The 15107-nt window shown below is 39.2% G+C and overlaps 1 protein-coding gene and 1 long non-coding RNA gene across 5 annotated transcripts in view; one reads left to right on the top strand and one right to left on the bottom strand.

The window, feature by feature from the left end:
• The first annotated feature begins 1210 nt into the window (after nt 1-1210).
• The window catches only part of LOC135099136 (uncharacterized), a 49830-nt gene continuing 35933 nt past the window's right edge, over nt 1211-15107 (top strand). Inside the window, exons 1-3 of the long non-coding RNA XR_010267703.1 lie at nt 1211-1317; nt 3566-3727; nt 4169-4315. This is a non-coding gene — a long non-coding RNA (uncharacterized LOC135099136). The remainder of the gene's footprint in view (nt 1318-3565; nt 3728-4168; nt 4316-15107) is intronic.
• The window catches only part of LOC135099134 (uncharacterized), a 16892-nt gene continuing 12614 nt past the window's right edge, over nt 10830-15107 (bottom strand). For 3 of the 4 annotated variants that reach the window (XM_064001564.1, XM_064001563.1, XM_064001565.1), the window contains exons 6-7: nt 13185-13293; nt 10830-12979 (exon numbers count right to left, since the gene is read on the bottom strand). In XM_064001564.1, coding sequence (XP_063857634.1) covers nt 12591-12979; nt 13185-13293 — 498 coding nt within the window. In that variant the 3' untranslated portion in view covers nt 10830-12590. Of the gene's footprint in view, nt 12980-13184; nt 13294-14162; nt 14282-14871; nt 14964-15107 lie in introns of all 4 variants that reach the window. The other variant, XR_010267698.1, reaches the window with a different exon arrangement.

The following is a 15107-nucleotide window of genomic DNA, read 5'->3' as shown; positions in this document are numbered from 1 at the left end:
TTTCAGTAAGCTTTTTGCTGTTCTAGTGCCCAGAGAAAATTCCTCCCAAAGCAGGAATAGTCGTCCATGTTGTTTTGTATATTTATCTTTTCGGTGACGCAACACCTTTCCATCATTTATAAACTTTACATGAAGCGTTACAAGTCTAGCCTGTGTGTGTAGTAGGGTTATTAAAGTATAGAAGTTCAGTTGGCCTTGACGTGCTTTCATATTAAGTCTGTAATGCCATCCTTCAACGTCATTGTTACTTCTTACACTTCGTTCAAATACACACCAAACTTTGGGAGGCCACTTTTCTGACGTATATATATATATATATATATATATATATATATATATATATATATATATATATATATATATATATATATATATATATATATATATATATATATATATATATATATATATATATATATATATATATATATATATATATATATATATATATATATATATATATATATATATATATATATATATATATATATATATATATATATATATATATATATAAAATGAGAGAAAAGTGTGGCTGTGCCAAGTATAATTATTGTACTCTTCCTCCTCCTCCTCCTCCTCCTCCTCCAGCTAGGATGGGCAGATTAATCCATGAAAACGAACTTCACCTTTACCCAAGCTTATTAACCCCACAAATACTTCCTTACTACAATATCTTAACAGTCTAGTACGCAATCATATCAGAGGTTGGAATTGCTTGAATCTAGCGCGGACACACCCGCTCTTCACACCATCTAAACACCATCTAAATTGTGTTATACTCCTTACCCAAGCTTACTAACCCTAGGAACACTTCAGAACTACAATATCTTAACAGTATGGTGCGGAATCATGCCTTTACACGCTTCAGTTACGCTCTAATAAACTCCTTTCAATAGCGAGAAAAAATGAGCTGTCAACTGAATGGCGTCTACCATCACCATGACAACGGGTCGTGAACAGCCAATCCCAGCCCGCCATTTCATCCGGGACCTCAAGATGACCACACTGATATCATACAATATAGTTTAATTTCCAGCCAAGATCAGAGTTAACTGAGACACATATGGAGAATAAAAAGCTCTTTAAAATATGGGTGTTCCGAGGGAAGTATACCACCAGGGAATGTGAGTTACATTAGTAATGGAGGAATATTTTGATTTTTTTTTTTTTTTTTTTTTTTTTTTTTTGCTGGAACGCAGCAGACGAAACTAAAGGTAGAGTTACTAGTTAGTGTTTTTGTGTATATGTGTGTGTGTGTGTGTGTCATGGAGGAGTGAACTGTGCCTGTCCTTGTGGGTGTATGACGAACCAGGCGTGAGTATTCAGCATTTCACCAAACACACCCACGCAGAGACTGGCCCTTTAAACCTTCGTCCCTTTAAATCTTACCCAAACAAACGCTTTTGGTTCGCGTAGGCAGACCAGGGCAGGCTAGCTCTCTCTGACCGCGCCATGTGACTTATTTTTTTAGGGTCATGCTCCTAATGAGAGAGTAACCCGCCGGCTAGCGGGACTGGGAGTAGGTTGGGAGCGTTAACTGGTTAAGTAACAGAATAGAAGATGAGAGAGACAATGGGATGTGTGATGGATGAGTGAGAGGGAATAGAAGGGTGTAAGCTGTTTGACGTAAGGGTGACAGGCTGAGGTGTGCGTCCGTGTGTACACGTATGTGGGTGGGTGTGGGTGACTGGTTGGGTGTGTGTGGTGGGTCAGTGTCCGTATGTATGTGTGTATTACCCTTGTGAGACCCTCTGTGTGTGTGTGTGTGTGTGTGTGTAGGGAGGGAGAGACACGTGAGGAAAGAAGGGAGGATGGGGGTCAGGAAAGAGAAGAGGGATGACTGGGTGGACCTCTTAAAGATAGTATTCAGAAATTACGTGTTTTCTTGACGGCTTCGCTGAGTCACTGTGTGTTAAGGAAGAGGAAGAGGAGGAGGATGAGGATATAGAAGTGATGTAAGCATAGGTAGGTTTTAAGTTAGTGTCGGTAAGGTTTAGGTGAGGTTAGTTAAGAATAGGCGATATTAGGTTAGGCTATGTAAGTTGAAGTGTGTTAGATTGTAAGGCTAAGTAAGGTTAGGTTAGGTTAAGATAGTGCGTTAGGCTAGGTAAGTTAAGGATAGGTTAGACTAGCATAGTTTAGTTTATATTAGATGAATTTACATTAACTTGCATAGGTTAGATTAGATTAGATGAAACTAAAGCAAGATTAGGATGACATAGGTTACATTAGATCATGTTAAGTTATAGTACATTAATTAGGTTAGTTAAGGTAATTGAGTTAGCAAAGGTTGCATTAGGTTAAACTAGCATAAGTGATGAAGTTAAGTTAGATTAGGTGAGGAATTATTAGGTTAGATGAGAGGAGGTGAGGTTAGGTTAGATTAGGTGAGGTGAGGTGAGATTTGGTTAGATTATGTTAGGTGAGGTTAGGTTAGATTAGGTTAGGTGAGATTAGGTTAGGTTAGAGTGAGGCGTCTTGAAGTCATGAGAGACATTGGCAGGGGCAGAGGTGGTACCTTGCCAACTCCACCTGAGAGAGAGAGAGAGAGAGAGAGAGAGAGCAGAGGGGGGTCAGACTACTGCTTCATTAAAGGAGTCTTTAAAATTAGCTTCCCTATGTTAATGTGTTAGTTTTCATGTTTATTGAGAGAGAGAGAGAGAGAGAGAGAGAGAGAGAGAGAGAGAGAGAGAGAGAGAGAGAGAGAGAGGCAATATGGTGTAAATAAAGGGACTAAAAATGTACTTCAAATGGCTTGATTCTCTCTCTCTCTCTCTCTCTCTCTCTCTCTCTCTCTCTCTCTCTCTCTCTCTCTCTCTCTCTCTCTCTCTCTCTCTCTCTCTCTCTCTCTCTCTCTCTCTCTCTCTCTCTCTCAATAAATATGAAAACTAACACCTTAACATAGGGAAGCCAATCTTCATCCTCATTTACTCCCGACCCCAACCATTGCTAATATAGACATCACTTTCATCCAGTTAGAAAATAAATATTGTAAAATAACATTAGGTCTCGTCTATCATCCTCTAGTCCAGTCACCTGCTACGGACAAAAAAACTTTATGACCTTATTGCGGACATTTGTTGCGTTAATAATTGCATAATTATGGGGGATTTTAATGATCCAGTCACTCTCAAGACATCTTTATTCGTTCTACAGCCACATCCAGTCTTAGAACTGGGAAGAAATTGCAAAATGTATTCTTTTTCAATGCCAACTCTACGTCTTGTAGATGGTTATAAAGGAGACTGCATGCATTGCTTCTGATGCTGCTAATTGTTTTGTTTCACAGTGAAAGGCTTTAAGTGTAGTTGGAAAATGTCATAGGAAAAAATTGTAGTTAATATTGGATGCAAAATATCAAAGTAAGATTAGCTAAAGAATTTTTAACGTTGGGAATAGTAATCCATTTATATATATATATATATATATATATATATATATATATATATATATATATATATATATATATATATATATATATATATATATATATATATATATATATATATATATGGGAGTATATTTTTTGTAACAGTGTGAATGATAAGATTCCATTTTTCAGTGTTGCCACGGTGACGGTGGTGGTGGGCATGATACAGATGCGGGAGCTGGAGTTTGTGCCCGATAGAGACATGCAGCTGGACAAATTGTGTTGGTCATTGGTCAGACTGGAGTTTACATGTGTACCTCCTTCACCATCATTGGTGGACACTTCACCATGAGTGTTAGTGAAATGTGCTCTCTTTCTTACTTTATTTGTATATCAGAAAAATTTAAGGCCAGTTAGTTGTCTAGACTATAAGTTTTAAAATGAAAAAATAAATCTACATATTTTTTTAAAAGCAAACAGTTAAGGCATTGTAAAGTAAAAGTCAAAATATATTTTGGTTATTATTTTTTTTTTGCAATCAATTACTTTCATGTATAATGAAATAAATACATTTATCAAACTTAATATCATATTTAATAACAGCTAGAGGTACCAATTTGCAGATGTCTATGGAAAATTTGTATGATAATCTTGTGGCCAACAAAAAAGGATACAATGAATGATGACTTATTATTGTAAGAAATCTTTGAGAGTTGTTGTTGTGTACTTCCACATTCCATGGAGACAGGTTTTTCCTTCACTTTTCACCATTTAAAAATGTGATAATTTCAACAGGATGCTTGAGCTGTCACGGTGCTGCTGCTGCTGTCTGCCATCATCCCCCTGACACAGACCACCCTGCAGACCACCTTCATCCTGGGTGCCACACGTCACTGCTGCTACAACTCAGAGCAACTGGAGCGCAAGCCAGGAAGGGAGATGGTAACTTCTCACTTATTTTGTTGTTTATTTGAGGGCCTAATGACAGACACATAATGGAATGAGTATTTGTGAATGTTTGTTTATATCTAGATACAGCATTCACATATCTTTTAAGTGCCACCTTCCAAAAACAATGTCAGCCAGAAAAATAACTGATGAATCTAATTACATTTCAAGTCAAAAAGTTTTCCTTTAACCACTTTGCTCCAGATGCTTAAAAACATGCGTTGCTCACATACATGGCGTCGCGTAGGCTCGTGAGTGGTAACTTATCTAATTTCTAATAATTTCTAATATAATTTCTGTGTGTGTGTGTGTGTGTGTGTGTGTGTGTGTGTGTGTGTGTGTGTGTGTGTGTGTGTGTGTTTTATGTATGAGTGACACTGGCCAAGGGCAACAAAAATCCAATAAAAAAATATGCCCACTGAAATGTCAGTCCCATAAAAGGGTCAAAGCAGTGGTCAAAAGTTGATGAATAAGTGTCTTGAAACCTCCCTCTTGAAGGAATTCAAGTCATAGGAGGTGGGAAATACAGAAGCAGGCAGGGAGTTCCAGAGTTTACCAGAGAATGGGATGAATGATTGAGAATACTTGTTAACTCTTGCATTAGAGAAGTGGACAGAATAGGGATGAGAGAAAGAAGAAAATCTTGTGCAGCGAGGCCATGGAAGGAGGGGAGGCATGCAGTTAGCAAGATCAGAAGAGCAGTTAGCATGAAAATAGCGGTAGAAGACAGCTAGATATGCAACATTGCGGCGGTTGAGAGAGAGGCTGAAGACAGTCAGTTATGTTTGTGTGTGTGTGTGTGTGTGTGTGTGTGTGTGTGTGTGTGTGTGTGTGTGTGTGTGCGCTGATGCAGCTGAGAAGGTTGCCTTATGATAATTATTGACAAATGAAGGTAATGGATGCGCATGTCATTACTACTTTTTTTAAGTGTGTGTGTATGTGTGTGTGTTATGTACACACACACACACACACACACACACACACACACACACACACACACACACACACACACACACAAAGAGAAGTAATAGACACGCATCCTTTACCTTCATTCATCAATAATTGTCATTAGGACGACCTTCCCAGCTGCATCATTACACACACACACACACACACACACACACACACACATACACACTTACACACCACGTAGTGTAGTGGTTAGCACACTCGGCTCACAACCAAGAAGGCCCAGGTTCGAATCCCGGGCACGGTGAGGCAGATGGACAAGCCTCTTAATGTGTAGCCCCAGTTCACCTAGCTACAACAAGGTACAGGATGTAACCCGAGGTGATGTGACTTCGCTGCCCCGGTGGGTGGTGTGTCATTGGCCTCAGTCCTACCCAGAGATCAGTCACCATGAGCTCTGAGCTCTTACACACACACACACACACACACACACACACACACACACACACAGAGAGAGAGAGAGAGAGAGAGAGAGAGAGAGAGAGAGAGAGAGAGAGAGAGAGAGAGAGAGAGAGAGAGAGAGAGAGAGAGAGAGAGAGCAAAATGGCAATGAATGAAACAGGGAGGAGGGGAAACTGTGTGTGAATGAAAACATCATCTACGTGAAACATTTGATTGATTATAAAGCACATGTGCATCATATATAGTCATGAATGTGGAGGAACAGCAGAGTGAGTGATCAACCACAGAAAGGAGAGAGTCGGACATGTGGAGAGAATGGAAGGGGAACAATTTGAGAAGATAAGCATGCAAATACATAAATATAAGGTGGAATAACAGTGTTTGGTGGGAAGATGAAAGAGAGATGTCTGTTTATGAAGCAAAATGGTTGTGCAAGAGAGGAATGATTGGAAAACCATTCCCACCAAAGCCAACAGACCTTACACCATATTTTTACAAACCACAGCATCTCTATTCATCCATTCTGTGTGTCTTCTCTTCTCTCTCTCTCTCCACTCTTAATGCTGTTGTGGGTCTCTGGGCTGGAGTACATCAGGAGAAAGATTGACACAGACTTATATATGAGAGGATGTTGTCTGTAACTATGCTATGGGGACATTGCAAGTTTGTGGGGTGTAGTGAATGAATAAGTGTGTCCTCTATAGCATACTTAAAAACCACACTCTCACATGGAAATCAATCTCTCTCTCTCTCTCTCTCTCTCTCTCTCTCTCTCTCTCTCTCTCTCTCTCTCTCTCTCTCTCTCTCTCTCTCTCTCTCTCTCTCTCTCTCTCTCTCTCTCTCTCTCTCTCTCTCTCTCTCTCTCTCTCTCTCTCTCTCTCTCTCTCTCTCTCTCTCTCTCTCTGTCTGTCTGTCTGTCTGTCTGTCTGTCTGTCTGTCTGTCTGTCTGTCTGTCTGTCTCTCTCTCTCTCTCTCTCTCTCTCTCTCTCTCTCTCTCTCTCTCTCTCTCTCTCTCTCTCTCTCTCTCTCTCTCTGTCTGTCTGTCTGTCTGTCTGTCTGTCTGTCTCTCTGTCTCTCTCTCTGTCTCTCTCTCTCTCTCTCTCTCTCTCTCTCTCTCTCTCTCTCTCTCTCTCTCTCTCTCTCTGTCTGTCTGTCTGTCTGTCTGTCTGTCTGTCTGTCTGTCTGTCTGTCTGTCTGTCTGTCTGTCTCTCTCTCTCTCTCTCTCTCTCTCTCTCTCTCTCTCTCTCTCTCTCTCTCTCTCTCTCTCTCTCTCTCTCTCTCTCTCTCTCTCTCTCTCTCTCTCTCTCTCTCTCTCTCTCTCTCTCTCTCTCTCTCTGTCTGTCTGTCTGTCTGTCTGTCTGTCTGTCTGTCTGTCTGTCTGTCTGTCTGTCTGTCTGTCTCTCTCTCTCTCTCTCTCTCTCTCTCTCTCTCTCTCTCTCTCTCTCTCTCTCTCTCTCTCTCTCTCTCTCTCTCTCTCTCTCTCTCTCTCTCTCTCTCTCTCTCTCTCTCTCTCTCTCTCTCTCTCTCTCTAACTTCTCTTAAATCTTACTAAAATGTATGCGGATCACTTTCTGATTTCATCCCAGTGGCACACAAACCAAAATACCTGAGTATGGAGATGGCTGGACTACCTCCTTTGGCCACCCCTGTTATATCTTAATTTCCCACTGTCTTTCCTGTGTGCTGGTTAAGCTACTCACTGCTGAAGTCCCTGGAAACTAGGTAGAATAATTTAGAATGACATGGTTAAGTTAATGCTGATAAAATCTCATTTGTAATATTCAGGAAGATTGAATTATTCTTCCTCTGTTGAAGCAAATGATATAACATTGACTAGAAGCTTTCACAATATTTATAAGCTTTCTTGTATCAGAGATCTTTTGAAAATCCAACCATTAATTTGTAAATACTTGTATAGTGTAGCTGGCATGAGGGTTGCAGTCTTCATTATTTACTAGTGGACAAGCAACAAGTGATGGTGTGGCTCTGAGCCACTGTAGTAGGGATGTTATGGTTTAAGTGTAGGAAGTTGCAAATGCTCACCTAACAATTGCACCTTAGTAGAAAAACACAAACAGGAAGTTTATGCAAGTTTTTATCCTTATATAAAATGTTGTATTGCATCAAACCTCCATACATTACTGTCTCTATCCAGTATGAGACCGGTGTTCAGGAAGCACAAGCATGTGCTGAATAACAAGAAGCCGGCATTGGTGAAGGTGACAACATTTCATCTATTTATACATACTTTTTATTATTAAAGCTTATCTTATAATTATTTCTGAAGAGATTGACTAATTTTTGTAGTATTTATGACTTAGAACTATGATAAAGCTATGAATTGATATAATTCCTGATTTGTTTTATCTTTTCATTATCCTTCCTTTGTTAATTGAGCATTTTATATTACTTAGCTTAAAAATGCAAGAACGGTTCAGAAGTATCCAACCTTGGGCTAAGGGCCAAAATTATGGTATCATTCAAAATGTCCTTCAAAGAAAGCCCTCTGTAATCCAACACACTTAGCCCATTAATCCTTCCATTTCTCATCAATTTGTTCAACATTCATATTTTTCCCTTATAGGGTTGAACAATTTTCATGGGTTCAGAGCAAAAGGCTTCCTCATTCCTCCCCAAGGTATTCTCGGATGGTAAGCAGGTTTGACTCTGGAGCAAACCTGACCAAGGGCTACTGCCCAAGGCTACAGAGGTTCCTCTCCCTGAGGCTGAATGCACCATGTGAGATGGTTCTGTTATGTGGATGAATGTCATGGTGGATAGCAGTGCCACCACATTCCTACAATCATCCATCACTCCACTGCTCAAACGCTTCTGCAACCAATGATAGGTATGCTGCCACATTCTGCATGGTCTCCTTGGCTCTCAGATAAGGATACTGTCAACAGGTTTGGGATTGCCAAAAAATCATAAGGAGCTATGTCTGAAAAGTCCAGAGAGAGAGAGAGAGAGAGAGAGAGAGAGAGAGAAAGAATGAGCAAGAGAAAGAGTAGGATGAAGCAAAGGAAGAGTCAAGAGGGAGGAAGAGAGAGTAGGACAAGAAAAAACAGAACAAATAAATCCCCTACACGTCTTGTCTCCATTCACACAAGCCATGAAAAGCTTGTCCATCCCTGAGTGCTCAGAAGCAGTGTTCCACTGATGATGTGGAAACTTGAGACACCCAATCATTTAATGGGCTTTAGTAGGTTTTGTCACCAGTCTTCTGTGTGTCACTGACTACATTTTGAAATTTTTATCTGTTCTATTTAATTTTGTGTGTATGTACACAATGTTTATGGTCAATAAACTATTTATAAAACTATTTATCTGTGTGAGTAAGATAAAAGCAGTTGTTATTATTATTATTATTATTATTATTATTATTATTATTATTATTATTATTATTATTATTATTATTATTATTGTTACACATTTTCCTCCTTGTATTTAATTATTATTATTATTATTATTATTATTATTATTATTATTATTATTATTATTATCATGAATTGTTCTTGTTTATAAATAAAATACTGTAACTGATTATTATTTTTTTTTATTCATTTAGACTCTCTCTCTCTCTCTCTCTCTCTCTCTCTCTCTCTCTCTCTCTCTCTCTCTCTCTCTCTCTCTCTCTCTCTCTCTCTCTCTCTCTCTCTCTCTCTCTCTCGAATAAAATGACTGGTGAGGAACTCTAATAATTAAAGTGCTAAAAATTCCATTAAACTACGAGAAATAAGACAAATAATTAATGACACACCTAATAACACAAACAAGGAGTAATAAACAAAACTTAAGCCAGAAAACACGAAAAGATAAAACTATCATATAAAGAAATACGAAGTTAAAAAAAAATCATGAATATCAAATAAATAACTCACATATAATCAATAAACACGTAAGGAACAGTAAATAAACAATTAAGCCGTTCATTGCAAGGGCCACAGTCAGAAAGTGAAAAAAAAAATGCTTAGTTAAATACCGAGGCTAAATAAAACAAGGAATTAGACAAATTACAAATAATTAATAAATAAACACATAAGGAATAATGAATAAACAAAAATTAAGCCAGGAAGACTATTATAATTATTGCAAGGAGACAATATGTATGTATGTATGCATTGTATGTAATTCGAGGTTAAAATGGCTTAAATCTGACCAACAGCAGGCCATAAGTGAAGGTGTTCCTCAAGGCAGGGAAGGGGGGGAGGAGCAATGAATAGGGGAGGGGCTATAAACTATTGGGGGGATAACAGTCCCAATGACTATTAATTAATGACGCATCCAGTTTAGCGTGTGTGTATTTTTCGCGTTGTGATAATTTAAAGGTTTTCTCGCGTTTTTATCTTTATTTATTTATTGATTTATTTATTTTATTTATTTATTTTATTTTTTTGGCAGGTGTTATATTTGTTGAGTGTTTTAAGTAACTGTGGCTCATTGCATCAAAACTCCATTCATTACCTTCGTGGGAAGGTTCAATTTGGCAAGGTTTTTTTTTCGCATTTTGGGTTTTGTAGTAAATTATGCATTTTCTCATATTTTCCTTTGCTGGTATTGTCCCTTCCACGCCATATATGACTGGAAAGTTGGGGGCGCCTTCCCCCCCACCCTCCACTGCTACGTTTTTTTCTTAATCAGTCAACCAATCAATCAATCCCTTCATGAATCATATCCATTTCCAGGTGTCACCCCCACCCATAGATCTCTCATTCTGTCATGTATGAACAAGTGCTAAGGGCAAGCTGAACAAGTACAAAGGGCAAGCCAGCTGTCTCTTTTAATATTCTTGCCTGAAATAACATTACAAATGAGGGTCTATTAATCATCCATTAAATAATCCATTTTTATTGCTTTCTCATTCTTCTTCCTCTGTGTATTGTTAAATTGGATGGTTATATCATTGTCCCTTCCTGTGTTTTAGTGTGCCATTACCTGTCCTCTCTTCCAGCTGATATTTAGTTTGTACTAAAATAGACTGGCATAACTTTACAATTTATACACAAATAACAACATAAACCAATAATGCATTGATATTATGCATGATAGGAGTGGACATTTCCACTCTACATCATTAATGAATGCATGATGAGACGCACACTATTACAAAGCTAATGAGTTCAATACAAACATTCAATAACAATTTCAATAACTTTATTAAAAATAGCAATCTTTATAAATCATGAAACCAGAAAACTTTAAGAACCTGGGGCTATAACATCAAATGTACAATAATGCAAACACTTTTTACACACACACACACACACACACACACACTCTTTAATGATATTTCCTAATATACAGTATAATTCCAAACAGAGAGAGAGAGAGAGAGAGAGAGAGAGAGAGAGAGAGAGAGAGAGAGAGAGAGAGAGAGAGAGAGAGAGAGAGAGAGAGAGAGAGAGAGAGAGAGAGAGAGAGAGAGAGAGAGAGAGAGAGAGAGAGAGAGAGAGAGAGAGTGATGAACTACCTGGGGTCATAAATGCAAAGTAGAGGTATCAGTCAGGCAAAGCATAGTGCTTGCCTGTCTCATATGGAATGTAAAAACATGGCTTCATATCATTCCAGACCTGGGATTATGGCCAAAAGTTACCAAGCAGTGCTGAGCAAAATCCAGTAGAGTAATATTCAGTATCATTGAATTACTGACAAAGTAAAGATCATTATGTGCAATGATACTCACTACCTAGGAGCATTTCAGGTTACTACCAAGAGTCTGACCATGCTGGCAGGGATGGTTAGGCTACAACACATTACATACTTCTCCATTCAAATCAGTCAGCTGATTAAATGGTGAGTTAAACCATTTTGATCATCTAAATCATATTAAGGCATTGGATGAGACCTGGACAGCTTGGGTCAACACCATACATAGGTACTCCACTACTCTGTGGGAGACACTTGATTGTGGCAAGAGTCATCACAATACCAAACACCATCCTTGACAAAGCACAGCATGGCCCACTCATCCACAGGAACCCAGCCATCTCTAAGGAGCAAATCAATGCTGCCCAGTGTCACTCCTCATCACTTTTAGGGAATAAGAAGTAGATCCCACCCCAGCACCATCTTTACATAGAATATAATACAGAGGATAGAGAAGGAATACAAACAGGGCACATGGTATGGTATAGAACACCAACCCTCACTTTTGGAAAACCCCAGCCACTCAGTAGGAGACCAGCCAGTCACCATGGCTATCACCTGGGGATTCTTAGGAACAGGTGTTAGGTATAGAATGAGAGATAGAGAAAACTCGCAATACATTTCAAGTCTATACGCAATACAATTTCAAGTCTACATAGACAAAAAAATGTTCATGAATTAAATGCAATATTGTAAGTTTTAAATGTTATGTGGTACCTTAGATAGATGGACAGGTCACTTGAGAAGAGAAAATAAGAAATGTCTTAGGAAGAGTATTTTGTCATATGTATGAATATATATGACTGTATGACATAGATGACTGGTGAAGTAGATTTTGTCCCTTATCAGAGTGGTTGTGTAGCTGAAACAAATTAATGATTATCAAAACTGAGACACATTTGAGCTGATTGGTGAATTACAGTTTCAGAATGGATGGGACATACATTGGGATGATAAAACGACTCCAGTCATAAAGTAGACGAAAAAATACTGTAGGGAAGAATGTAAAGGAGTAAAATATGCAACAAAAGAAAGAAAGAAAGAAAGAAAGAAAGAAAGAGAGAGAGAGAGAGAGAGAGAGAGAGAGAGAGAGAGAGAGAGAGAGAGAGAGAGAGAGAGAGAGAGAGAGAGAGAGAGAGAGAGAGAGAGAGAGAGAGAGAGAGAGAGAGAGAGAGAGAGAGAGAGAATGATGTGACATGACATCTTTAAGTACAAATGAGTATATAGTAACCATACACTGATACTTGTCCCCTCATACAGTGATAAGTTTACCCAAACACAATGGACACGGATGGAACTTTTGGAGGCTAAAGTGCTCCAGCTGACTGGTGGACTCCATTTCATTGCGGAGGTCCAGGATTCTCTGCACAGTTGGGCTTTTGGTGGCAGTGGAAGCGGTGGCAGTGGTGGTAGTGGCAGCAGTAACAGTTTTGGTCTTTCTATGGGCAAGTTCTGTAGGATTCATATTCTCCTCATGAGGGACGTCACTGTCAAGGGTCAACACAGCATCAATTCCCTCCTCAGGCAAAGAATGATGGATGCAATTTTCTGTTTCTTGTTGTTGCTCCACCTTTTCAGAGTGCTTGAGGCGCTCGTCAGCCACCTTTCCACTGCTGGTGGGTGTCTCAGACTCACTGGTTCCTGTTCCACATCAAGAGTGTTAGCAGATGCCACTTGTATTTCATCTACTTAGTACATTACATCATTACATAAATTACTGGTGTTATCTGATATTAAAGTGCTAATGAGCAACATGCCACAGAAATCTGTTTATTTCAAGAAAATGATGAAGATAATAATAATGTTTGGTTGCACTTCATAAGATGGCTCAGTTTTTACTACTCACCAAAACTGCTAATGATAGCAACTGGACTCTTAAGGACGCTGCTTATCTTCCCGAGCTGCTCAAGGTCACGATCTGCTTCCTTTTCCTGCACCAGCTTTGATATCAAATCCTGCAGGAAACAACTGTGTTAATTCACATTTTGAATAAATCTAATAGATGAAATTTCACTTACAACACCTTATGTGTCTCTGGTGACTCATGGAGGACAGATACATCACCTGAGAGTAAATGGTCAGTGAAGAAGTTGACCCTTGATCCTGGCTAATCACATTAAGTACATTAAACACTCCTGTTAACTAATAAATGAGGGGTAGATTTCTCTGGAAGGTTACATTACACTACTTCCCTGGCAAGTATAACTTTAATATTACTTCCGGCCTTCTACTTTTAACACTCCTAAAAATGAATCCTAGTACCCTATTTGCCTTGTTTCTGGCTTCTATGCATTGTTTCCCTAGACGGAGTTCAGAGCTAACTATAACTCCCAAATCTTTCTCGTACCCTGTACCTACCAGAGTTTGGTTGTCTAATGTGTACCTATTGTGTGGGTTTCCTCTACCTACGCTAAGCACTTTGCATTTATTGATATTAAATTGCATTTGCCATCTATCCGTCTATTCATTCATTCTATCTAAGTCTGCCCGCAAGGCGATGGCATCCGATTCTGACCTAATTAATCTACCTATCTTTGTGTCACCCGCAAATTTACTAACATCACTCTACTAATTCCACTAGAGAGAGAGAGAGAGAGAGAGAGAGAGAGAGAGAGAGAGAGAGAGAGAGAGAGAGAGAGAGAGAGAGAGAGAGAGAGAGAGAGAGAGAGAGAGAGAGAGTTAATTTCCTAGTAACAAGTTTAATATATCAAATTAACACACACACACACACACACACACGCATATACCTCTCTCTCTCTCTCTCTCTCTCTCTCTCTCTCTCTCTCTCTCTCTCTCTCTCTCTCTCTCTCTCTCTCTCTCTCACCGTGAGGGAAGACAGTGGAGGTGGGTCTGGCTGAGGCTTGCTTCAGAGTCCAGGTTGTGAGCGAACCATCAGTATGACAACACATAAACTGCTTTCCTTCATGGTGCCAAGACACTGACCTGTGAATGGGAGGTCAGGTCAGGTCAGGTCATATGGGGGTCAGGTCAGGTGATATTAGGAATTTTTTAAGGTTGTAGTGGCAGATTAACAATATTTCTACAGTACTAAAAGGAGGAACACTCTTTAAAAGGCTCTAGTTGAAGTGACGCAGGTTCTAAGGGTGTTGTAACAGGTTAGGTTAGGTTAGGTTGATAATAATGTCTCTCTCTCTCTCTCTCTCTCTCTCTCTCTCTCTCTCTCTCTCTCTCTCTCTCTCTCTCTCTCTCTCTCTCTCTCTTACCTTAGGTTAGGTTAGGTTAGGTTGATAATAATGTCTCTCTCTCTCTCTCTCTCTCTCTCTCTCTCTCTCTCTCTCTCTCTCTCTCTCTCTCTCTCTCTCTACCTTAAGTTAGGTTAGGTTAGGTTGATAATATGTCTCTCTCTCTCTCTCTCTCTCTCTCTCTCTCTCTCTCTCTCTCTCTCTCTCTCTCTCTCTCTCTCTCTCTTACCTTAGGTTAGGTTAGATTAGGTTGATAATTATGTGTCTCTCTCTCTCTCTCTCTCTCTCTCTCTCTCTCTCTCTCTCTCTCTCTCTCTCTCTCTCTCTTACCTTAGGGGTTCAGTGGCCTGATATCTGACATCAGCACAGCAAGCCTTGAAATCCCACAGAACCAGTTGCCCACTTTCATAGCCAATCAGCAGCTGCAATAGTAGTAGTAGTAATAGTAGTTGTAGTAGTAGTAGTAGTAGTAGTAGTAGTAGTAGTAGTAGTAGTAGTAGTAGTAGTAGTAGTAGTAGTAGTAAAACAATAATAATAATAATAATAATAATAATAACAGTAGTAGT

This window comes from Scylla paramamosain, unplaced genomic scaffold (genome assembly GCF_035594125.1).
Source record: "Scylla paramamosain isolate STU-SP2022 unplaced genomic scaffold, ASM3559412v1 Contig106, whole genome shotgun sequence".
NCBI lineage: Eukaryota > Metazoa > Arthropoda > Malacostraca > Decapoda > Portunidae > Scylla > Scylla paramamosain.
Note: the sequence above shows the minus strand (reverse complement) of the source record. Positions and strands in the feature narration are given on the sequence as shown.